The sequence below is a fragment of the Peromyscus eremicus genome, chromosome X (genome assembly GCF_949786415.1).
Source record: "Peromyscus eremicus chromosome X, PerEre_H2_v1, whole genome shotgun sequence".
NCBI lineage: Eukaryota > Metazoa > Chordata > Mammalia > Rodentia > Cricetidae > Peromyscus > Peromyscus eremicus.
In genome coordinates this window covers 7,223,604-7,248,885 of record NC_081439.1, presented here as the reverse complement: position 1 = coordinate 7,248,885, position 25,282 = coordinate 7,223,604, and the positions used below count along the sequence as shown (strand labels likewise).

Sequence of the window (25,282 nt, the reverse complement as noted above, 5' to 3'; positions counted from 1 at the left end):
TTTTTCAGTTAAACCACCTACATCTGTCTATTGTGATCACACCAAACTAGCTTTGTGCTCAAATCTAACGAGTTTCTTACAAAAGAATTTCATGCTGTCTTCCAGGATATTCTACCACTGATGATGTGTCCTTATAGGTTTGCTTTTTTTGTTGTTTATTGTAGACCTAAACCATTTAGCAAAAATAAGAATTGTTTTACAGTTCAAAAGGCAATTGTTCTGTTTCCTTATAATATTCTTGAGAACCATGCTAAAAAGCATATAAAAACAATATGCCTAAAATAATTTCTTTATCTTTTGATTATAAAACTATTAAAAATTCAGGGTTTTTTTTTTTTTTTTTTTTTTTTTTTTTTTTGGTTTTTCGAGACAGGGTTTCTCTGTGTAGCTTTGCGCCTTTCCTGGGACTCACTTGGTAGCCCAGGCTGGCCTCGAACTCACAGAGATCCGCCTGGCTCTGCCTCCCGAGTGCTAAAAATTCAGTTTTAATGAACAGTGCTAGACTGGATTTTAGTGTCTAATTGTAGAACACAATCTATCCTTATTTTAGTCTTTCATTTAGAGACAAATTATTCACTGTTGTCATATTGATCTTTAGTTGAGGACATCTGTGTACTGCTTTAGAATGGAATAAGGACCAAGAGCAGCTACATCCTCATTCAAACATTTAAGGTAACAGCCTGAGCTTTAAAATGTATTTGGTATGACAGAGTAAAGACAGCCAGAGATTTCTTCCATTCCCATCCAGAGATGGGATCTATAGCCTTTCTTCTTCAACACCAAAGAGTTGTGACTTTTCAAACCAGTGAAGAAGAGTGGGAAAGAAACTGCCTGTGGATCATTTTCCTCATTATCTAGGCAGCCCTGTCACCACACCACTTGGACTTTTGGTTGAGATTGAAAATGTCACATTTTTGTGTATGGGTAGTCTAATAATTGCCAAATTTCATTCAAAATAAGTCTGTACATTAAAGTATATTACTATCATTTTTCTAAATAATAGTACTACTATTACTAAATAATAGTGATTTAAATTATTATTATTTAATCATGATTCATGGTGCCTTTACCCACTATCTCACTGGCCCCATATCAGAAATATCTTAATATAAATTCACTTAGCTTTCATTTAGTAGAAACCTTTTACTCATTTCATGCTCATAAGCAATTTTCCTTATTAAGATCAGTATATGATTCAATAAATTTTAAATCTGTATTGCCTTACTGATGATTCCATATTATAATTATTTGAATATTTGTTTTTTATTTTTGCCATCAATATCCTAATTTTTGTATTCTATGGTATAATGATTTAAGACTAGAGATTTTTAGAGTGGCATTTCACATTAAACTGTGTTCCAATTCTGGCCTTATTACAATGCCAGCTAGGTAAGTTATTTCAATTTTAAAATTCCACTTTCCTCTCTGTCAGTTGGGCACAACAACCTGGGTTGCTGTGAGAACTAAAGAGATAATAACAAAGCAATCTCTTAGCAAAGAGCTTGGTATTTAGTGTGCAGTATGTCTTCTTACTAAGGTTATCACCTTATATAATTTGATGTGATATCCTAATTATTCCACACAATCACATTCTTCCATCATCTTCACTTGACAAGTGAAGAAACTGAGTTTGAGGTCTCCCTATTTGTGGGGGGGTTGTCTCTGTGATTTAATCACCTCCCAAGCCCTACCTTCTAATCCTTGGAGATTAGAATTCAACTATGAACTTGGGGAAAGACACAAGCATTCACATGGTAGTAGAGTCAGCTGTCTTTAACATGTCAGACTTGTAAAGCAGAAAGTGGTGACAGAGAGTTTGAAAGCAAGTAGTAATATCCATGAGCACGTTTGATTTTTTTATTTAAAATATTTTTGGACACTTTGCAAAGAGTATCAGAACAATTTTTGTCTTCTCATAGCTTAAAAACTACCCCTGGTAGTTTTATTTGGAAATAAAGAAAATAGAATTTAAAATAAGCAAATAGAAATTGTACGGATGAGATTGATGTTGCTAAGATTAAGGTAACTCCAGAATGAATTGAAGATACATTGTCACAACAGAGGACAGGGAAATTACACACTACCTATATATGGTATGCAGTAAATTAAAGAACTTCAAACATCCTTACTCTTAATCTACTGCCAGCCCTGTGAGGACAGTATCATTGTCCTCATGAAAGCTGAGGTCACGATGTACAGACAATTTGGAATGTCTGGCATGTCTGACTTCAGCTCTTCCTAGGCTTTTCCTGCTCTGATGGATCTAGAAGAAAAACTAAAGCCTTTTTAGCTATAATCCACTTAAAACTTAACAACCTTAAATTTTCTTTGAATTTAATAAGAACTCAACAGGATAGAAATGTCATTTACTTAATCTCTATGAATAAGAGAAGCATTTTCAAATATCAGGGGACAAGATGATCACATTAAACTAAATGAACTCAGCAGAGGGCTCTATTTATATATACATATGTATATGTGCAAGCACACGTGTGCGCACACATGTGCACACACACAAGTTGGAAACTTGAGAAGTGGGGGGACACAGGAGTTGGAGAAGGAAGAAGGTAGGGTAGAAATGATGTGAACACAAGTACTCATGTATGAAATCTTTAAAAATATTTTTTAAAACAATAAAAGTTAGTTTCTAAAACTTAAACAACAGAACTGAATGAGCAAATGATTACAGTGGAGCTAGCAAAGATCATTTGCAATGCTTTCATTCACATATTGAAAATGTTCAAAATATGTACACATTATAGACAAACTGGCCAAGCTTCTCAGAAAGCCAACATTGCTTACTAACTTTACACTCAATAATGAGTAATTTGGCAATCATTCCTCAAATAGTAGTGTTAAATCTGCTGGCAGTTATTTCTGAAGTATAACACAGAATAGATACAATTTACCACAGTGATGTGGAAGAAATTTAGGCAAGCCAAAATAAAGTTTAAAACACAGAAAATATTAAGGCCAGTTCAAATGGACTAGAAAAATTCTTTCCTAAACATTTCAGAAATGGCATTTTTATCATTTTGAACCAAATGACTTGTCATCATCTTCTACGTATCTAATGAGGATGACAAATTAGATTTACTAGTGTCCTGAGTAATTTTTTCCTTAATATTTACTATTGAGATGACAATCTTTTATCTGTATTACCAGACCTACAGTTATTTATGCTGTATACCTATTTGTACTCACCCAAGTCATTAGTATTTTGCAGAATAGTTACCTAATAAGCTTTCCCCTAGCACAAAACTGAGAGAAAGCTTTTGAGAACAAATAAAACCCATTTATTTAAAATGTAAATAACTAGCTCATCTTTACCACATGAATGGATAAAATAACATATTAAAACTGTTCCAGCATCTTGCCCTTGGGTTTCTATTGCTGTGAAGAGGCAATATGACCATGGCAACTCTTATAAAGGACGACATTCAATTGGGTGGCTTATGGTTTCAGAGGTTTAGTCCATTATCATCGTGGTGGGGCAGACATAGTACTGGAGACTGGATCCACAGTCAACAGGAAGTGAACTGTGTAATCAGAAGTTTCTCTCTCCTGCCTGCCAGTTCCTAAATAACCATTCAGAGGCTTAATATTAATTATAAATGTTTGGCTGATGGCTCAGGCTTATTACTAGTTATCTCTTACATTTAAATTAACCCATTTCTATTAATCTAAGTATTGCTACATGGTCATGACATTACCAGTCTGTTGGCATGTTGTTCTTTGGGTGGCTGGATGGTGTCTCTGCCTCCGCCCTTTTTCTCCTGTATCTCTGCTTGGATTTCTTGCCTGGCTCTATCCTGCCTTGCCATAGGCCATAGCAGCTTTATTTATCAATCAATGAGAGCAACATATATTCACAGCATACAAAGGACATCCCACATGAGAATGGTCTGCTGAGCATAGCCTGATCATAGGAGATGTCAAAGCCCACCCCCACAGTGACACATTTCCTCCAACAAGGCCACACCTACTCCAACAGAACCACACCAGTTCTAATAGTGCCACTCCCTATGGGGGCCATTTTCTTTCAAACCACCACACATACCTATACATTGTATATAAATTATGTGTGTGGTTTGCTGAATGTTCAGTAAACTCTTTAACAATCAAGAAACAAGAGTACAACCAGCAGCTTAGTAGCCCTTCTGTCCCCCAATAGCCACTATCTTCTCACAGAGGTAACTTAACTTGAACTCAAATATAAGATTACTTACAATACTTTTGTATTTTAAATAAATGTGGTCATATAGTGAGTAGTCTTTTATTTTATGTGTATATATGTATACATTAAGGGCAGGACATGCCACAGCATGCATGTGAAAGTCAGAGAACTTTTGGGGGCCATTCCATCTTGTTGATACAGGGTCTCCCTTGTTTCTGCTACTGTGCTGCATACTCCAGGCTAGCTGGCACCTGAACTTCCAGGCAAGTACCCTGCCTCAGCCTCCCATCCTACATACAGTTTATTGGGATTACAGAAGTGTGACACACCTGATTTTCCATATGGGTTCAGATGATTGACTCAGGTCATCAGGCTTGTGCAGCTGTCACTTTTATCTGCTGAGCCATCTTCTCAGCCCAGAGTGAGTAGTCCTTTATGCCTGGCTTCTTCTTCTTCCTTTTTTTTTTTTGAATTTTTTTTCATTTATTTTATATCCCAACTGCAGTTCCCCTCCCTCCTCTCCTTCTGTTACATCCACTCTTCCTCTGTTTCTGTTCAGAAAGGCAGGCACCCCATGGATGTCAACAAAGCATGGCATATCAAGTTGAGGTAGGACTAAGCTTCTCCCTTTGTATTAGGGATGAGCTAGGTAAACCAGTATGAGGAATAGGTTCCCAAAACCCAGCTCATGCACCAGGGACAGGCCCAATCCCACTGCTAGGAGTTCCACAAATAGACCAAGTTACATAACTTTCACACATATGTAGAGGGCCTAGGTCAGCCCCATGTAGGCTCCCAAGCTGTCAGTCCAGAGAGTCTGTGAGCTCCTATGAACCCAGGTTAATTGTTTCTGTGAGTTCCCTTGTGATGACCTTGACACCCCTTGCTTGTACAATCCTTCCTCCCTCTCTTCTAACAGGATTCCCAGAGTGTGGCCCAGTGCTTCACTATGGATGCATGGCTTCTTTAATATATCATGCTTGTGGGAGTCATCTATATTTTTTGTGTAACAAAGATTCATCCATTCTTTTTTTACTGCTTCACTATATGAATACACCATAATTTACTGTGTTATTCTTTTTAGAACATGAGGTGCTTCTAATTTAGACTATCATAAAGAATTATACTAAACCAAACTTGCACACTTTTAGTTCTTGGTGGATATATGTTAAAGTATTTCTATTGGGTATACACTTAAGGAATGGCAATGCTAATCACAAACTCATTAGGTATGTATGTCAGCTTTGGGAGATACTTCCAGTTTACAAATTTATGCTTTTATGAGAAAAGTTCTGGTTGGTTTACATCCTCACTGACACTGGAATTGTTGTTTTCACTGTTAGCCATTCTGTTAGTAATGCAGTGCTATCAATTTGTGGTTTAACCTGGATTTTTCTGATGATTAAGTTGTGTACTAATTTACTGACCATGTGAGTAAATTTCTTTTTTAATCCTGAAATAGTCTAAGTCTTTTTTGCCCATTCTTGATCTGCCTCTGGGGTCTTTGCAGGGTTTACTTTGGGGACACCTAGACTGGACTTCTTATAGTATGAGAAGAGTCACCAGCTACTACCATAACTGATTATATGACCTGATTATAGAATGCTACAGAACAAACTTGCACAAAAAAAGTGGTTTGGATAAACTAGAGTTGGCCAGGTTAAAGGGGATAAATAGTATTAGAATCATATATATTTGTAGTTCAACTTTGGAGTACTGACCATAAAAATGTAACATAACCATTTAAACTTTTACAGGTGCAACAACCTTCACCACCAAGTCGAAATCTTCATGTACTATTAATACCACACCATTGCTTTACTGTAGTATCCCTAGCATCCTCAATACATTAAGAAAATTTATGGTATTTCTTTATTCACTGGGTAAATATTCGCCAAGTGTCTATTTTGTGATAGGCACAATTCTAGATGGTAAGAGTAAATTAAACTGGAAAAATCAAGAAAAAGATATCCCTACCTTTACTTCATGTATATACATTTCTGTTTTGAGGTGTGGCATATGTGAAGCCAAGAGTATCTGAGCACTGTGATATAAAGTGTAGGAGAGCAGTATGAAATGTGACTAAAACAGAGGCTTGGGGTCCAAAACACAGACCAACTGAAGATTCACCTGGCTCTATCATGTCCCATGTATCAATTCAAAAGTTCTTAAACCTCTCTAATCTGCAACTGCAAAATGTATTTTTTTTCAGAAGATAAAATACGACAACATATATAAGCAGCACCTACCAACATGCCTGGAGTTTCAAATAGCAAATGACCAGTACATGACAGCTCTTTAAAATATAGGATGTACATATCATTTGGGTATGGATACAATCTTTACTACAAACAGAAGCACAAACTGCTTCTGTTTATAGACACTGCTCTTTTTGATACTTGTTATTAAAATGCTTTCATTATATACTCATTTTTTTCATGCTACTAGAAGGGTTGAGTTTGTGTAAAATTGTCAACCTAAAAATACTGCCTTAACCCCCTTCTAGGCTTAACAAGTTCCTACATAAGGCTTAAGCACTCTAGATGCAATGTTGTAAATTGGCGATGGGGAGGTGAGACGGGTAGTAAAAGTTGATACAACGAACAAGCAAGGAATCCACTTTAGGAAAATTGTAAATGTTCCTTGAAATTGGGCATTTCTCTTTAGGGGTCCTTGAAAGCTATTCATATTGAAGTGTCACAAAAGATAATCACTCTTACGTGTTATGGGTATCTAAACCAGGGCAATTCCCAAACCTGCCCAACAATGAAGCCATTTCCTTGTACCTGGTAGACTATAACAACGTTCAACTTAACTTTGAATCTTATTGTTTTTTGTATGTATAAAGGCTGAGGAAACTTGTTCATGAAAACAAGATGCTATTATATAGCCTAGCAATGCTACCCTTTTATTTCTACTTTGGCTATAGTGGGAATGGAACCTAGAGTCTTACAAATGCTAGTTAAACTTCTACAACTAAGCTATACCCCCATACTACAATGCTACTGTTAAACATACACTCTAGAGAATTTGAATATATATATCCATGAAAAATCATATACAACTGAGTTTTCATTATTCATAGTACTTATGGTTTTTAGTCAGCCCATACATGGGATAAATGTCGAACCACTGCTCTTCAGAAGAAATAGAGGGCTAGGTTCCTGTGAATTTCTGGTCACACATTTTTGGTCAAGTGATCAGTCCATAATTCTTTATATGATTGTGTGTGTAAAGATACATTTTGTCACATATATTAATTTGGTAACTGAACTCATGGCCAACAGCTCTCTAACTCATATCTGAAGGATGCAATTCCTTTGTAAAAGCACATAATAGCATTCTTACATTAAGGAATGCTAGGCAACACTTTGGCACTACACTTGGTAGCCTCTTTAAAGCAGCCAAGTCAACAGCAAAAAGCACAAAAATGTGAAGCGTGGAACTAAATAGACCTTGAAAAGGACATTCATTTACAGAATGAGAGCCAAAACAAGAAGAAAAGAACTGCACTGTTTAACTTCAACTAGGAACCCAAGTGTTGGGCAATTCAAAAATTGCAATGCTTTGCAGGTCTGTGGGTGATCACAAAAGTGCCACAAGTGTTAGTCTGAGAGTTATAAAGAACCATTGCTGAATAGATAGATGCATAAAGTACAAAAACCATGCATGAAGACTGCTAGTATATTAATGTTAACAGCAGCATTCCACATGTCAGCTAATAAAGGGATCCAATACCAATCTTCAATTAATGAATAGATATATAAAATGTGGTAGAGCCACACAATAGACAACAGAGCAACCAGATCCAATCTACAATGTGTAAATGCATTTTTTGAAACATGTTAAGTGAAAGAAAGCAGTCATTAAAGGTCTCCTATGGCATGACTCCATTAATGTCCAAAATGTGTAAATCCATTTGAGACAAAGTAGATTTAAGGTTGACAGGTGGGCAGCTGAAGGATCATGGGTCAACAAAAGGCAAAATGTTTAAGGGTTTGATGAAATGTTCTAGAAATAAGAGTTGCACCAGTGAAAATCACTCAAATATACAGGCTAAAGGACTGAATATTATGGTATGTAAATTACATCTGAATAAAACATTTTACTATTTTATTTTTATTAACTTGTATTAATTCTACTTATTAATGAGGCCAAGTATGGTACTTCAATAAATGCAAATATCATATACTAATCAAATCCAGCCTCCTTTTATCTCCCTGCTTCTAACTACCCCTAAAACTTTAGCTTATCATTCTGTAATTCCAGTAATACTATACTGTTTTCAGTTTGACTTCTTTGTTTTAAAGAGAGGACATACGGTATTTGTGATTCTCTGGCTGACTTATTTCATTAAACAAAATGTCCTCCAATTCCAACCAGTTTGCTGAAAATGAAGGATCTGATTCTTCTTTATAATTGAACAATGTGCCCATACATGCCTGCACATAAGTGTGTGAGTATGCATGTGCCACAAAGCACGTGTGCAACTGGCAGAAGTACATTCTTCTCATCCACCATGTGTGTTCACAGTATTGAACTCAGGTCATCAGGCAAGAACCTTTACCTGCTGGACCAGGTATGGCCTCTATATGGCTTTTTTGCCCGCTTTTAAAATTAGGTTTATTTGGGGTATGTATTTTAGGTCATATATGTAATTGAGTATAATCCTTTGCCAGATACATAGTTGGCAAATATTTCTTCAATTCTATATGTTGTTTTTTCTCTATTGATGCAACTCCATTATTGTTTTTTAAATAAGTAGATAGAAATAGCTGATACTTTGTAAGAGAAATATTTTTTTTTGGTTTATATACTAGAAATTCCATAATGACTTAATAAATAATTAGTTTTAGTGATTCACCAGCTAGCATGTTGATTGTGTTCCATGAATTTTACTGAAAGTAAACAGAGAATCAATCTAACTAATTCCCCTTTTCAATCCTGACGCCAATTTTCAACATGTTCCTTTATCTGGCATTCTAGAGGCCTTTATAGATATTGCAACACCCTACAATATTTTAGTTGAGAGAGAAGAAGACTCATTGTAATGTGAGACAATAAAATATTATAGAAGGTAATGAGAGAAAAAACTGTATATGCATCATGAGCATTTCCTTAAGCACAGCAACTTTAGAAATAATAAGAGAGAAGATGAATTCAGAAATTTGTTCCTTTGGAAGTACCTATGCCGGATGCTGTGTGGAAGTCTTTATGAACACTTAAGAACACTTGTAACCCCTAGTCTGAAGAATAACTGTTACAGAGTGAAAATTCAAGTAGCAATTCTCTAAATTCTTTTTTCACCATCAAATTGAATTCTTTATTTATTGAAAAGTAATACATGTTACCACTTAAAATTTGTAACTCCCATACTATCCCCAAATGTTTCAAATTTCAAGGGGACAGACTGCGTATGTTTCTTTAAATGCCCATCATATTACTGAAATTGGGACAATGTTAAAGGGTATCCAGTACTTTAAATCATCTCTAGGTTATTTTCAAACCCCAAGTAGTTGTTGAATTATACTGTTTAGAGACTCTTGACAAGATAAAAGTCTGTACTTGTTTGGTACTGATACATGTTTTCCCCCAAATTTTTCCAATCTGTGTTTGGATGAATTGAGTGATATGGAGTCCATGAATAATGAGGCTGGACTGTATATATTAAACATTGCTGCTGACAGTAAAGTCTAGTCCTTGCCAAAGAAAACCAGGACTAATAATATATTCTTGTATAAATTAGAAATATAAAAATGATGCAGTGAATATTAATAACCTTTCAAAGTCTTTACAGTTTAACATTTGTTAAATTTTACTTAAACCCCATAATCCTGGAAAAATAGCAAAAGTTAATAAATTTACCAATTTTTATGTTTTGGAAAACAACTTGAAATGAAGAGACCTTTCCTTCTCATTCACTTATCTATGATAAGGCCAAATACAGACAGCCTGAATGACCATTCTTTGCCTTATAATTGATGAGATCAACTGTTTAACCAATAAAAACAATATAAAAAATTCTGTTTCGTCTGATCTTTGAGAACTACATAGATCTTCCATGCTATAAAAACAGGCCCCACTCCCTTTGTTTGGCATCCTGAAGATTTCCGCACATATTTCAGTGGTCCATAATAAGATTCTGGTAGGACTAATAGAAACTCTCATCCATAATATAATGCAATAGCCCATTCTCTTCTGTGCAATAATCATTTTGAATAGATGCACTCCTTACTTAGAATTTATATTTATTTATTTATTTATTTATTTATTTATTTATTTATTTATTTATTTGGTTTTTCGAGACAGGGTTTCTCTGTGTTGCTTTGTGCCTTTCCTGGAACTCACTTGGTAGCCCAGGCTGGCCTCGAACTCACAGAGATCCGCCTGGCTCTGCCTCCCGAGTGCTGGGATTAAAGGCGTGTGCCACCACCGCCCAGCCCAGAATTTATTTAAAAAAAAAAATACACTCAATTACATAATGCAAACCTCTGTAGAACCACCTTAATAATAAAAGATGATTTCTTAGGTTATTTCAAATGCCTATTCATTTAGCCATAATAACAGCAACTCAAACATACAAGAATGCCCTCAGCTACTTTAGACGTGAACATTATAATCATTAGCTATACTGCCAAATTTTCATACTTATTTTATAGAATTTTTCCCATCTCCACCTAATAGGGTTTATGCATCCACCAACCTACCAAAATATCTATCATCATCTATTTTTATGGTTTCCAGAGGAATTCTCTAAATCACATAATGTAAAGAATGAAATAAAGATTTGAAGGAATAGTTAGCTGTTTGTATAAAAACAAGGGAAATAGGGAAAGTTTAAAAAAAAATCTGCAAATGGTGGAGGTGAGACAATCTTAAAATACTATTTTATTTCAGAATAAATATTGAGCAGAGGCTTTTGTTTTATAGTTTTTCATACTGTTATATTTCCTGAAGGTGACATTAAGATGAAATTAAATATATAAACCAAAGGGCTTTGAGAGCACTAATATATAAACATGTAAACATGACAGCCTTTTTTATCAACACATCTAGTAAGTGAGATAGGAAAATCAGATTAAGAGTCATTTATAACATTGATATCAGGAATTATAGTCAACATATTAAATGTTCACATCTAGAATTATATCTAGTGAGTCTGAGTCATTTTAGTTAACAAACAGCCATATACTTATAGGAACAAGTAATCTGGACTAAATTGTCTCCACATTCTTAAAGGGTAAAATAAAAGTATGTAAGAAATCAGAGCTTTCTTTTTCCCCATGGCTGATCTCAAGAATAGTCACTGTAAATTGCTCCACTTCAGAGATACATTAGCAATTTATGACAGAACTAGTTGCAGAATATGATTAACAAGACAATCAGAAACTTCACATTAGGAAAATATGCATCTTATTTTAAATTTGCTATCCAGAAACAATTGCCACGGCACCACAAGTAATCAGTAAAAAATGGATGCATTTGTTTGAAAGTTGACTTTTTAGCTTAACGGGGTTCAATATAGACAGCCAGACAGCCAGGCAAGCAGGCAGACAGAAACACACACACACACACACACACACACACACACACACACACACACACACACACACAACACAATCTCTCTCTCTCACTCACTCACTCAAAATAGCCAAAGATGTAGCATCAATGTAATTTGCTAAAAAGCACAAAATCTATTACCTAAGATGCATGAAATACAAAAATACATGAATCCTTTTTGCTTTTAATATATGCTTCAATAGCATGGGGAAAAATTTAATGGGAAAATCATCTTTTAGAATATACTAGTCAGTGATCCATGCTGTAATTAAATGGGAACTATGATCAGAAATGGTGAAAATAGACATTCTGTAGAAAATTATACAACTAGCTGGAAGCTGGTCTCCAGTTTTGCTCAAATATTTCATTTAAAACAAAATCCTTTCTGTTTTCTCCATAGAACTATCAAAAAATAAAGTGATTAAAGTATTAGTCACAGCCAATAATTTCATGATTCTCAGGAATCCATGTTTAATAATATCAATTCTAAAGATGATTATGTGATAACTCCACAATAAAATGAATTTATGCTTCACATGCATAGGATGCAGCACATGCAGAATAATTCAATAACATTTGGATGAATGGGTGTTTTCATTTCAAATACTAATTCACAAATTACAATTTGATTCATTAAATCTGTGACCAGTACTTCATAAATGCATGATGAAACTGATGAGGAACTCTATAGTATTTTACATGACAAAACTGAAGTATAAACCTTAATATCTTGATATTTGCTGTGTTACTTCTATACATGCCATGGCTAATACTAAAGACTAATACTAAAGAATATCACTGCAAAGAAAAGGTTTTCACAAGCTTTCTGCATGCAGAAGGAGGGGATATAGATTAATTAGCTAAACCAGTAATTATCCTACAAAATGAATGTAAATTCATTATGTAAATTAGAATTATTGAATATTCATGTTTCCTAGGGAAAGCAACTAACAGTGTTTGATGATGCTCTCAGTTATATCAATCATGATTTGCCTGTACATACCAATTTGAGTTATCAGAAACCCAAACCTTTAGTTAAAATGTGTTTTCTTATACTCTTGAATATTTGGCAGATAATTATTACTCTTGTAGAAGACTGTACAAACCACAAAGAAACTTTTAAGGAACATCTTTTATTCTAGAATAATTATACATTAACAGAAATGCACAAAAATAATACGAAGAGGCTTTTATATCATTAACCCAATCCTTCCTTCCCTTGGTAACATCTTATACAACCACAGTACAATATCAAATGCAGGAAATTGACATTGATACAAATAATAGACCTCATTTTGGTTTCACAGTTTTACATGCATTAATGCATTATATGTAGAATTATTCAATGCATTATATGTAGAATTATTCTATTTTATCATTATGTGCACATTCTTGTCACCAACAAAATGGAAATCAGTTGTGTTCCACAAAGATACTCCACAATGAGCCCAATTCTATTCCTTTAAAATCACAATGGTCGTATTTCATGATTCTGACTGTAACATTGCAGTGCCACATAGCAGACAATTATTTCTCTGTCCTGCAGTTCTAAACTTTTATCACTTTGAAACTTGCATAAAGGAGTCCATATAATACATGATATTTACAGGTAGTTTTTTAAAATGAAGCACAATTCTTTGAGATCCATTAAACTGTTCAATGCATTGCTATTTTTCTTTTTATTGTGGAGTAGTATTCCACAACACAGATGTACCACAATTTACTTAACTATTAGCCCATTGTAATGTATTTCAGTACTTTCCAAATTTTACCTAGTATGAATAGAACTACAATGAAAACTTGATTATGATCTTGCCGTGAACATATATTTTCATTTCTCTGGGATGTATGTTTTCTTGTAATTTAATGGCTGAGTTGTATGGAAAGGGTTTGCTTAAAATTTTTAACTTTCGATTTTCCAGAGTTATAACACCACTTTATAGTCCCAGTAGCAATGTATGAAAGAGCCATTTTTTTCTGCATTGCTGACAGAAAAATGTATCATTATTTTTAATTCTAAGTTTTCTACTAAGTATGTAGTAATATGTCATTTTGGCTTTGATTTCCCTAGTGAATAATGATATTGAACATATTACTGTGTACTTGGCTAGGACTTATACTTTTTCTTAACTGTAACTGAATTATTTTCTTACTGGTTTTTTAATGTATGAATTGTGCTCTTGCTATCATGTCTAACAATTCTTCATCTAGTTTTATAGACACAATTTTCTGGTATATTATATAAGTGATATAGCTTTAAATTTTACATTTAAATCTATGAGCCACTTTGAATAAGTCTTAAACAGGTCTCTACTGAAGTCCACTTTTGGCCTGTGGAGATCCGATTTCCCTACTACCATTTGCTTGAAAAGATGCTTTCTTCACCGAATTCGGTTTAAATCTGTCAAAAATCAGTTAGGAGCTGCTGAGATGCCAAGCCTAATGACTTGAATTTTATCTCCAGAATTTATGTGGTAGAGTGAGTGATTCTATCTAGACATCTTCTGATTTTCACATGTGTGTATGTACACAATGAATAAATAAATAAATGTAAAAACTGAAAATAGTTCTATTTGTGCTGTGGCTGCTTCTGTAAAATCCAAACTGTTCTATTAATCTCTGTGTCTAACTCTGCATCATTAACACACTCAACTGTATATCAAAAAGTGAGAATAGATTGATTCTTCCTACCTTATTATGTTTGTTTTTTAAAAGCATTTTTTTGCTGTTTTTGTTTTTTCCTTTCCATAAACATTTTAGGATAAGGTTTCTTATACCCACAAAAATTCTTGCTGAGAACTAAATTAAAATTGTATTAAATTGTGAGATTGTTGGGGAGAATAGATACATTGCTATGCTGAGCAGTCAATCCATGAACAGCATACATGTCTTCATTTATTTATGGCATTACTATGTGGTCAATTTTTACATCAAAGATCCAAAGCCACGAAATTAGAGCAATGTTGCCTAAAACAGACAACTCTACCAGACATAGCCACAGTAGACTTCCTGAGGAGCAGAAATATTTTGTATCATTTCTAATACATTTTTTACTAATATAGAATTACATCACTTTCCCCCTTCCCTTTCTTCCCTCCATCCTGTCCCATGCCTCCATCCAGCCTCTACCATCCCCTCTCACTCCCAAATTCATAGCTTCTTTTTTTCTTTGATTATTATTGGCCTCCATTTATTTAGAGACTGTTTCTTTTCATTAGAATTTTGTAGTTGTTTTCAATGTAACAGGTTTGTGTATGCTTTGTGTGGTTTATATTTAAGAGGTCGGTTTTGTTTTACCTAATTCTAAATGGTTTTGCATTTTTAACTACGGTTTCTAGCATACAGTATATAATTGTTTAGTATATTTGTTTCATCATCATTTTCACTAGTTATAGGCATTTTTCCCTAGAGATTTTGTACACAGACTCACATGTTATCTGCAACGAAACCTCCATTTCTTCATTTCCTATCTATATGTATACATTAACTTCTCCCAACTTGCTGTGATTGTTTCTGGCACTATGTTAAATAGGAATGATGAATGCAGACAACTTGCTTAGTTCCCATTCGGATCTCCACCCAGAGTCATTGCCTTTCAGGGGGATGGGCTACTTGTTTCAGCTCTACTTATTGAAGAGATCGCCTTTCTCCCACCAGACTGACCTGTCTATGTTGTCAAAGATCAATAGGCTCTATTTGTGTGGCTCTATTGCTGAGCTCTAGTCTACCTACTTATCCTTCCACTGATAGCCATAGTCCTAATGACTGTAGCTCTAAAGTAAGCAATGGAGTTGAGCACTGGCCTTGTGACTTTGTTCTTCTAGACTACTATGATAGCTATTCTAGATATTTTGCCTTTTTATATAACTTTAGAATCACTTTGTCAATATCCAAAAGGTAGTTAGCTGGAATCTGGAATCACATTTTGGAATGCAATGAATCTATAGATTAACTTGGGAAGAACTGACCTTGATCAGTACTGTCTTCCTAGCCACAAATATGAGAAAGACTCCCCACTTATTATGATCTTAAAAAAGTCATACGTTTCAAATTTTCTTTATGTAACTCTTGTTAAGTTTATACGTAAGCATTTCAATTTATGTTAATATAATAGTTTTCTATTTTAAATTTCAAATTCCAATAGCTCATTGCTAGTATATATCAAAACAACAGACTTCTGTATATTAACTCTGTAACCTTGCTATAATCTCTCCCCTCTCTCCAACCTGTTCTTGTTCATTCTCTCTCTCTCTCTCTCTCTCTCTCTCTCTCTCTCTCTCTCTCTCTCTCTCTCTCTCCCTCCCTCCCTCCCTCCCTCCCTCTCTTCTTCCCTGCCTGCCTTTTCTCCTCTCTTCATGTGTATATGTATCATGTGTACATGATGTAAAAGTCAGAGGTCAACCTTGAGTGTTATTCCTCAGGTATTGTCCACCTTGCTTTTGGAGACAGGGTCTCCCACCTACCTGAAGCTCATCAGCTAGACTGGCTAGTCAGAGCACTCTGAGATCTCTTTCTGCTATACCTGTACCCAGTACAGGAATTACAAGCAGAAGCCACCCTGCTGACTTTTTAACATGGGTTTTGAGGATTGATTTTAAATTCACTGACCGAGCTATCTCATCAGCCCTGAAATAAAGTATCAATAAAATACAAATTTCTATTTTATGTAGAGGTATTTTAAATTTCTTTTGGTTATGGTTTGAATGATAAATCTTTTCTTAACATTTCAACTTAAATGTCTTTGGAATCTAAAATGTGACTCAAGCCAGAACAATGGCTCAACAGGTAAAGGTGCGTGCTGCCAAGCATTATGACCTGACTTTGATCACTGGGACCCACATGATGGATGGAGAGAACCAACTCCTATAAGTTGTCCTTTGATCACCAAATACATGTAGTGGAGTGTGTACATGCACACTGTATGCAAACACACACACACACACAAAAATAAATGTAATAAAAATAAAATAAAATGTGTTTTTTGTAGATAATCTATTATAGGACATGTTTTTGTTCATTGTGCCAATCTCTGCCTTGAAATTAGTTTTAATTCATTTATATTTAATACTATTACCAATAAGGTAGGATTTATATTAGAAACTTTGCTGTGCCCTTTTTGTTCTTGTATTCCTATACCAGTGACTTCTTTGATGTTGTACAGATATTATCAGCTATAGCATTTATATTATCTTGTCATTTCTTCTAGTATATTGAGAACTTTTATTAGTTAATCTGGAGATGACACTACAGCATAATGGTCTTATTAACATAGTTTTATAATGCTACTTTATGCAGTTATCTTTTAAGTCAGTTAAGAGAAATGTAGGTACAATAAAAGTGTATTTATAGCCAAGTGTGGTAGCACACGCTTTTAATCTTACCTGGAAGGCAGAGGCAGGCAGATCTCTGTGAATTTAAGACTAGCCTAGTCTACATAATGAGTTTCAAGTCAGCCAATGCTACATATTGGGGTCATGTTGTAAAACATGTATTTATACTGTCTTTTATATATAGGATTTTCTTTTTAATTGTGGTCTTTATTTCTATAGGGCTTCAAGATATTAACAAATACTTTCTGTCGAAACTATAGAACCTACCCTGAGAATTTCATGTAGGGCAAGTTTATTATTATTTCCAGTAGGTAGGCAGCAAGATTTCCTCAAATTTTGTTTATCTGAGAATATCTTAATTTACACTTCATTTTTTTGAAGAATGTTCTTTCTATATAAAGGATTCTTAATAGATATTTTCTTTCAGATGTTGAAAGCTATCCCACTGCCATCTAGTCTTCATGATTTCAGATGAAAAATCTGGTAGTTATTGTCTATGATAAATTGCTTCTTTCTTGCTACTTTCTTCTGTAGTTTTACATTCCTTGTCTATAATGTTGACAGTTTGATTATGATATATTTTTTCTGTTTATCTATGTAGAGTTTACTAAACTTCTATGTCATTATTTTCCTCAAGGGTTTCTTCAAACATTCTATTTCCTCTTCTCCTATCATCTCAGCACCCCTATTATATTTATTTTGTATGCTTGAGGGCTTTCTGCAGATCTCTATTTGGCTTTTTTCCCCCTTTTCCTCAACTATATAATCTTAATGAGCCTATCTTCAAGTCTTCTGGTCGTAATTCTTTCTTCTGTCTGTTCAAATCTGCTGCTTTTTCATTTGGATGATTTGCTTTTCAACTTCGAAATTTCTACTCTGTACCTTTTCTTTTTGCTTGTGTAGTTTCTATCTCAATGCTTATATTTTCTATTGGTCAGGATATTACTTTCATACCTTCTTTTACTCATTTTATACTGGTTTCCTCTACTTTTCTGAGCACATTAAAATAACTAATTAAAATATCTGCATTTGCTTATGGATAATTTCTGTTGCTTGCTCCTTTCAACTGCTTGTGCATGAATAGTATTGTTGTTGTTGTACCTTCATTACATGCAAACCTTATAATTGGCTTTTTTTTTTTTTTTTTTGGTTTTTCGAGACAGGGTTTCTCTGTGTAGCTTTGCGCCTTTTTCCTGGAACTCACTTGGTAGCCCAGGCTGGCCTCGAACTCACAGAGATCCGCCTGCCTCTGCCTCCCGAGTGCTGGGATTAAAGGCGTGCACCACCACCGCCCGGCACTGCGCCACCACCGCCCGGTACGACTATTTTTTATAACTGGATATTTTTAACCATAATATCATCGGTAAAATCAGAGTATTCTATCCAAGATTTATTGTTATTGTTGCTCTTTATTATTGTTCTTTAATATTTAATAATTGATTGGGAAGAAATCCTGTTAAGTCTGTATTCTTTCTTTTGTGTGCCTAGTGAATCCTTGATTGGTTTGCTTAGGCTTTTCTTAAGGGCTTTGGAGGCAGTTTTACCAGTTTCTCTCCCCAGCAATTTCTTACTTCTTATTGAACCTTGGAAAGGGAATTTTATAATTTTCTGAGCTTCCTAAGCCTTATCAATTTCACTGGTCTTCTCTTTCCTCTAGGAGGGAATGTTTGAACTTACAGGAAATACCTATACAAAATGAGGATCTTTCACTAAACAATCATTATTCAAACTGTGGTTATGGACTGGGAGTAGAGTTCATTGGTACATCATATACTTAGCATGCTCAAAGCTCTGGTTTCAACCCCTAGCACCAAAATAAGTAAGTAAAAATAAAAGTAACTCAGAACTTTGGAATTCAGTTTCTAATTTCTATCTATTTTATATCTTTTAATATCCTTATTTGCCTGAATTAATTTTGATACTATTTTTAAAACAAAATCTAATTAGTGACTCAGCAGAATAAGAGACAAAAAGTATATTAATTAAAAGTTCAAAGATAATCTAGGAATTTCACTAAAGGATGTGTCTATGTGTCTTTGTACATGTGTGGATGAAAATATCTTCCAATCAGGGGCTGGTGAGATGGCTCAGTGGTTAAGAGTACTTCTTGCTTTTCCACAGGATACAAGTTTGGTTCCCATCAACCATATCAAGTGGCTTATAACTATCTGTAACTCCAGTCCCAGTGTGTCTGACACCTTCTTCTGGCTTCCACAGAAACCCATACATACATTTGTATAGATATATACATATAAAAATAAAATCTTAAAATTTTCATTATGTTTATTTATTTATTCTGCATGTTTGTGTGTGTGTGTGGAGGTCAGAACATGACTTTTAGGAGTTGAGTCACTCCTATCATGATGGCTCCTGGGATCAAACTAAAGTTGTCATGTTGAGAGGCAAGTGCCTTTACCTGCTGAGCTATCTCACTGGCCCCACAACAAAAAAACTTAATATAAATTCATTCAGCTTTCATTTAGTAGAAACCTTTTACTCATCTCATAAGCAATTTTATATCTTTATACATAAGAAGTAAGAAATTCTAAACCATTTAGGAGTGCTATGTCTCAGAATCTTCTAAAAACTTAAAGGAAAATGAACACAAACATAAAAATCTGTTTTTATTTTAAAGGGACTATTGGATTTGTGCAATATGAAAAACCCTATTAAACAAAACATTAGAATATTGATGGCAAAAAAAGAATAAATATTCAAATTATAATATGGACTCTTCAGTAAGGCAATACAAATTTAAAATTTATTGAATCACATAGTGATCTTGATTAATATTTTATTTCAAAATTAAACTTGTATGTTACTTATATAGAATTTGTTACATATTTTTCTAATAAAATCAAATTATAAAAATGTTCCCAGGTAATCCTCACCAGACATATGTACTCATATTTGTTATTATTTGCTTTCTTGAGACATGGTTTTATGTAGCAGTTTGACCTCAAACTTACTAAGTAGCTAAGGATGACCTTCAACTCCTGATCTTCCAGCCTCCACCTAATTTTTAGATTATAGTCCTCTTCAACCACATCTAGTTCATAATATATTTTGAAAACAGATACGGTAGCAGGAAGAAAATGGGCAATGACAACAGGCAAATAAACCACAAGCCAAAGGGAGGAGAGCTATGAGTAAGGCAAGAATAAGTGATAGGATGGAGTTTGAAATGATTTTGGTGCTTAAGAAATTGTCTTAAATAGCTAGAAGTCAAAGCTATTTCTAGATAGTCTTTTGAACTTATGGGCTCTACTTTACTGTGCTAACACTTCACTTCAAAAATTGTTTCTTCTTAATACTGTATATCTTATATGGTTTACCATGGAGCAGGTTATTTTTGTACCCTAATAATTTATAAATGGAATAGAAGAGAAGGAATCAGACGTTTTTTCTTATAGTAACTAGAAAAGGGGTAAAAAGAAGTTGGGCAGAAAGGTCATGAAGGGGTCAATATTTAGAGATTTTATATAATAATTTACTATTTATTACATCTATTATACATCTTATAAAATGTGGCTAAGTCAAAAGGATGTAAGCTAGTGTGAATAAGAGCAATAGAGGGTATGGGATTTCCATTACAAAAAAGTGAGATGATATATATGTGAAATTTGATTCTGTTTCTTGTTTAACTTACAGTAAGTCACTGTGCTGAAAAAGACAGGAAAAACTAAAGGGTAATACCATGAATATGCGAATAGCATAGTTTCACTAGAATACCACTGAATTCTGACCCAAACCAGACAACATCATGAGTAATATGAAGGATTCAAATGGGTATCATTTAAAGTCTGTAGGTGTATAACATTGATAAAAAAATAGTACCAGATTTCAACTGGTTCAAAGAGACATAAAGGATCAACTGAATTCCTTGGTCTTGCTTTCAGGACAGAACTTGACATTTTTTTTATCACCAAAGCAATGAAGGTGTGACCTACAACTTCACTGTTAAGTTCATATATGTGTCATATTAAGTAGAGACAGAACTTCAAACCAAGGATATAAATAAATTATATGTACTATCCACCTTCCTTTTTTAAAGTTTGGTGTCTGACCCTCTGACTAAGTGGGGGTTTTGTTTGTTTGCTTGGCTTGTTTTTTGAGACAGGGTCTCACTATATAGTCTTGGCTGGCCTGGAACTCGTTATGTAGACCAGGATATCCTTGAAATTCCAGGGATCCACCTGTCTCTGCCTCTGCCTCCTAAATTCTAGGATTAAATCACCATGCCCTGCTCTAAGTGGTAATAGAGATTCACTCTCATATTCTGGGTCTAGAGTTCCAGAGATCTGACTAAAGAAATCTGTCAATAATCCACCATAGACAAATGAGGAAGGAGTTGTCTTCTTTAAAAATGTCTTTAGTCTGGAAAGACACAGAATTAGGTATAATGATAAAACAAATCAAATCTTTGATATTAAAATTTGGGGCTAAGAAATAAACTACAAATGTTCATTTTAATTATCTGTAATATTATATAAGAGGATCTCACTGCTGTTACTGTAATTTAATATAGGTGATTGCATAATTGATTTAATATTTCTAATTTTAAATTAGAACCTTATTAAGTTTACAAACAATATCAGAACATTTTTTTAAAGTTTCAAAACATCTACTAGTTTAATAATCAGGTTTGTACAAAATTATTTCAGCGCTTAGGAAGGTCAAAGTGAATTAAAAGTTAAGAGAAACAGTACTTGCCTAGCTTACCTGAAGCCCTGGGATTTGAATCCCAACACTACAAAGCAAACAACACAACCAAACATAAAACAAAATAGTTCAAAGGAAAAAAATTAACTGTAAAGTCCACTGAAAGGTAAATTTTACATTTTGCTAAGCATATAAAATAACCTATATTTAAAAGTAGTTAATGGCCAATTCTGACAATGAAATCAAGAACGATAAAACATCTAAATTTTACTGTAAGGTTTTTTTTCCCCAGCAGTGTGGTCATGTTTATTTAATCTAAAGGTATGCATACCCTTTAACCTGGAAACAAATCAGTAAGGGATTCTTTCTTAGTAGTAACTTAAAGAAAACAGTTTGTCAAAAGATTTATTTATTTTTATTTTATTTGTATGGAGGTTTTGCCTGCTTGCATGTCTGTGTACCAAGTGCATGGCTGGTATTGACAGGGACCAGAAGAGGGCAGCAGTTCCCCTGGGACTGGAGTTACAGATGGTTTGTGAGCCCTCATGCTGAGAATCAAACCTGGGTCCTCTGGAAGGGGATGAAGTAGTAATTTTTAGGAATCTTCTAAAACATTATATTGATAATAATAATTTTAAGAGTCACAAAATATTTAAAAGTAATCAACCTGAATAAAAATCTATAGGAATAGATTAAGTTAGAGCTTACAATTGTGAGATTCTACTTTCCAAAACAATTGGATAAAACACAAATGGGATACTTCCCCTTGAATTTTCTAATCTAAGCTCTCAATTGCACTGCTTTAAGATTAAAAAGCAAAAGACTAAAGAAAGCTGTGGAAGTCTAAAGTTAGTAGATAGGCTAATTAGAAAAGTCAATATAATAATCGCTTTGTTACCTTTAGTGTGAATCATGGCACAGATTTAAAAAATAAGTAACTTTAAATGCACATATATATAACAATATCTTAAACTATAATTCTAAGTCCTACAAATTCTAATGCTACTGACCTTTCAACTTTCACAAATACTATGTGATTAAGCCAAATGTGAATCAAGTTATCAATCTTCTAGTTATACTAGATAGTAATCCTAAAGGCAGTATATTATATTTAGAAGGACCTTGGCTGTTCTAAATCTTCAATTATCATTCTTGCAATTACTTCCATTCCTATCTTGCATCTCACACAACAGGACTCAAATTAAACCCTAAAACATATATGTCCATGTTTCATTACCTTTCCAGCAAAAAAAAAAAGACAAGCTCATAAAGATCCCAGATGACTATAACCCTTCCATATTTCAAATGCTATCTTTTGGATTTCTGAGTAACTGTTTCAAATGGAGTTCAGACTGTCTCCACCCACTTCCCCACTATATCACACCCTCTGCCTCCCCACCCCCCAGATGAGGATAGGTTGATAAATGGATTTTGGAGATGGAATAAAGCCAGACATCAAATAACTTACTTGAAATCCATCTCTTACCTTCTGTACTTAACCCTGGACTTGATGTGAACTTGGCTACATCAACAATTTTTACAGCAAATTGTTGCCCAGTTTCTCTGTTGATACATCGCCGTACAACACTAAAGGGACCCCTAGAAAACAAAAAGTCAATTTTAGTTCACTGATTTTACATTCCTCTTTTTGATCAATATCTTACTGTGTTTCCTTATTTACCACAGCCAAACTATATAGCAAGTGACTTATCATATTTTAATCTTCATATAGAGCTTCACAATAAAATTTAACTAATGTAATTTTGAACATTATTATCTAATTCAAAGGTAACTCATCATTTTAAGATAGTTAAAACAAAAAGAATGGAAGCCAAATAATTAGGTTTTTAATTCAAGATAATTAAAAAAAATTCTAAATAGTATCCTTATTTAAGGCAAACAGTAACTAGTAATTCCATATAATTATGAACAAACATAGGGAAGTTTGTAGATGTGGTAGTATACAGAGACATACTCCTTTTGTTTAATTTGAGATTGTACTTTAATTACAACATCTCTCCCTTCCCTTTCCTCCCTCCAAATCCTTCCATACACCCCTCCCCACTCTCCTTCAAATTCATGACCTCTTTTTCATCAATTGTTATTGCATGCATATAAGACATACTCTTTTGGAAGCAGAAAGTTAAATCATTGCTAACACTTCCCTCTTACTTTGCCCAGAAACCTAATCTTTACTACCATATCCTGTTGAGTATCTTTCTATCACTTCTGAACATGTCATGTCATAAAGTTTTCAAGCTACCATTTTTTTTGCTGTGACTACTGAAAAGGTTTTTCATTCATTCTTGTAGTGTTTTAGAAAAGAAAATCTGATATGTTCTCACTTATAATCCCAGAGAAAACGTTTTACACATACACACACACACACACACACACACACACACACACACACACACCTAATCATGAACCAAAATACAAAACATATAATTAATTACTACAGAAAATGAGGATAAAAAATCTTCAACAAAATCTAGACAGCAGTATTGAGCAGGAAGTTCACAAAGAAAAAGCCCTGCATGATTTGGTTTCTATCAACCTCTCTAGTCTGACCAAAACTCTCAGAGAAATCTTCCATTATTCTAAAACTTCAAATCAGAATTGTTTTAAAGAACCATAAGAAATGAACTGCCTTAGCAGTAAAAGTCACTGTACTAATCTAGTGATTTGCTTACCTACTGCTCCCTTCAATCTTCATCAGTGACTCAATACTTGCCACACAGTTGGATATGCAGAATGAAATAAAATGTCAATACCTCGGTCCAGGAAACACAAACACACACACACACACACACACACACACACAGAGTTCTTTGAGATGAAGTTATCAAATAAATGTCAGAATTCAAGATAACCTAAGGACAGATTTGTCATGTAGAATTGGCACTTCAACTATGACAGAACCATTAAATTCAGAAGCATATGTGCATATATACATTTTTTCACTTTCTAATGGTGGAAGAGAGACAGAAGAACACTTTTATTGGCTTTTATGAAATACTTTTATCTGTGCTCAAGGTACATAAGAAGAAAATCATTTATATAGTGCTCCTTTGACTCGTAATACTGTTTCTCTTTCTTTTTTCACTTGGAGAACAAGCAAATGAATTTAATCTAACCTAAACATAAATTTTTCTTACATCGACGCCATCATCATGGCCATCAGTTACATCCAACTTCAATCTTTCCACAAACAGCAAAGCTAACATGGAAGGGAAAGAGGGGCTAATGTTAACTTTCAGATCAAAACTCTACAGAGAAAACCTTCTGCATAATCACTCAAAATATCAACAAATATTCCTCTGTGACGGTACACCAAAGTGTTTCCATTTTTAACCTGGATGTCTACTTGTGATTATTCAGTCTGACAATAGCATACAATTTCAGGAAATATTGAACATAATCAGGTTTGGGCCACACAAAATCCCTCAGGGGTATATACACATTTGTGTAGTGTGAGTCAATTTTCCAAGTTCTGTTTGTAGAATTCTTTGTGGTCAATCCAGTCAATTTTTAAAACACTTTCCCTGCTTGA

At 34.2% G+C, this 25,282-nt stretch overlaps 1 protein-coding gene across 3 annotated transcripts in view; it reads right to left on the bottom strand.

The window, feature by feature from the left end:
• The window catches only part of Cask (calcium/calmodulin dependent serine protein kinase), a 338,698-nt gene that overhangs the window by 246,037 nt on the left and 67,379 nt on the right, over positions 1 to 25,282 (bottom strand). For all 3 annotated transcript variants that reach the window (XM_059249986.1, XM_059249987.1, XM_059249988.1), the window contains exon 2: positions 23,216 to 23,328. In XM_059249986.1, the coding sequence (XP_059105969.1) occupies positions 23,216 to 23,328 (113 nt within the window). The remainder of the gene's footprint in view (positions 1 to 23,215; positions 23,329 to 25,282) is intronic.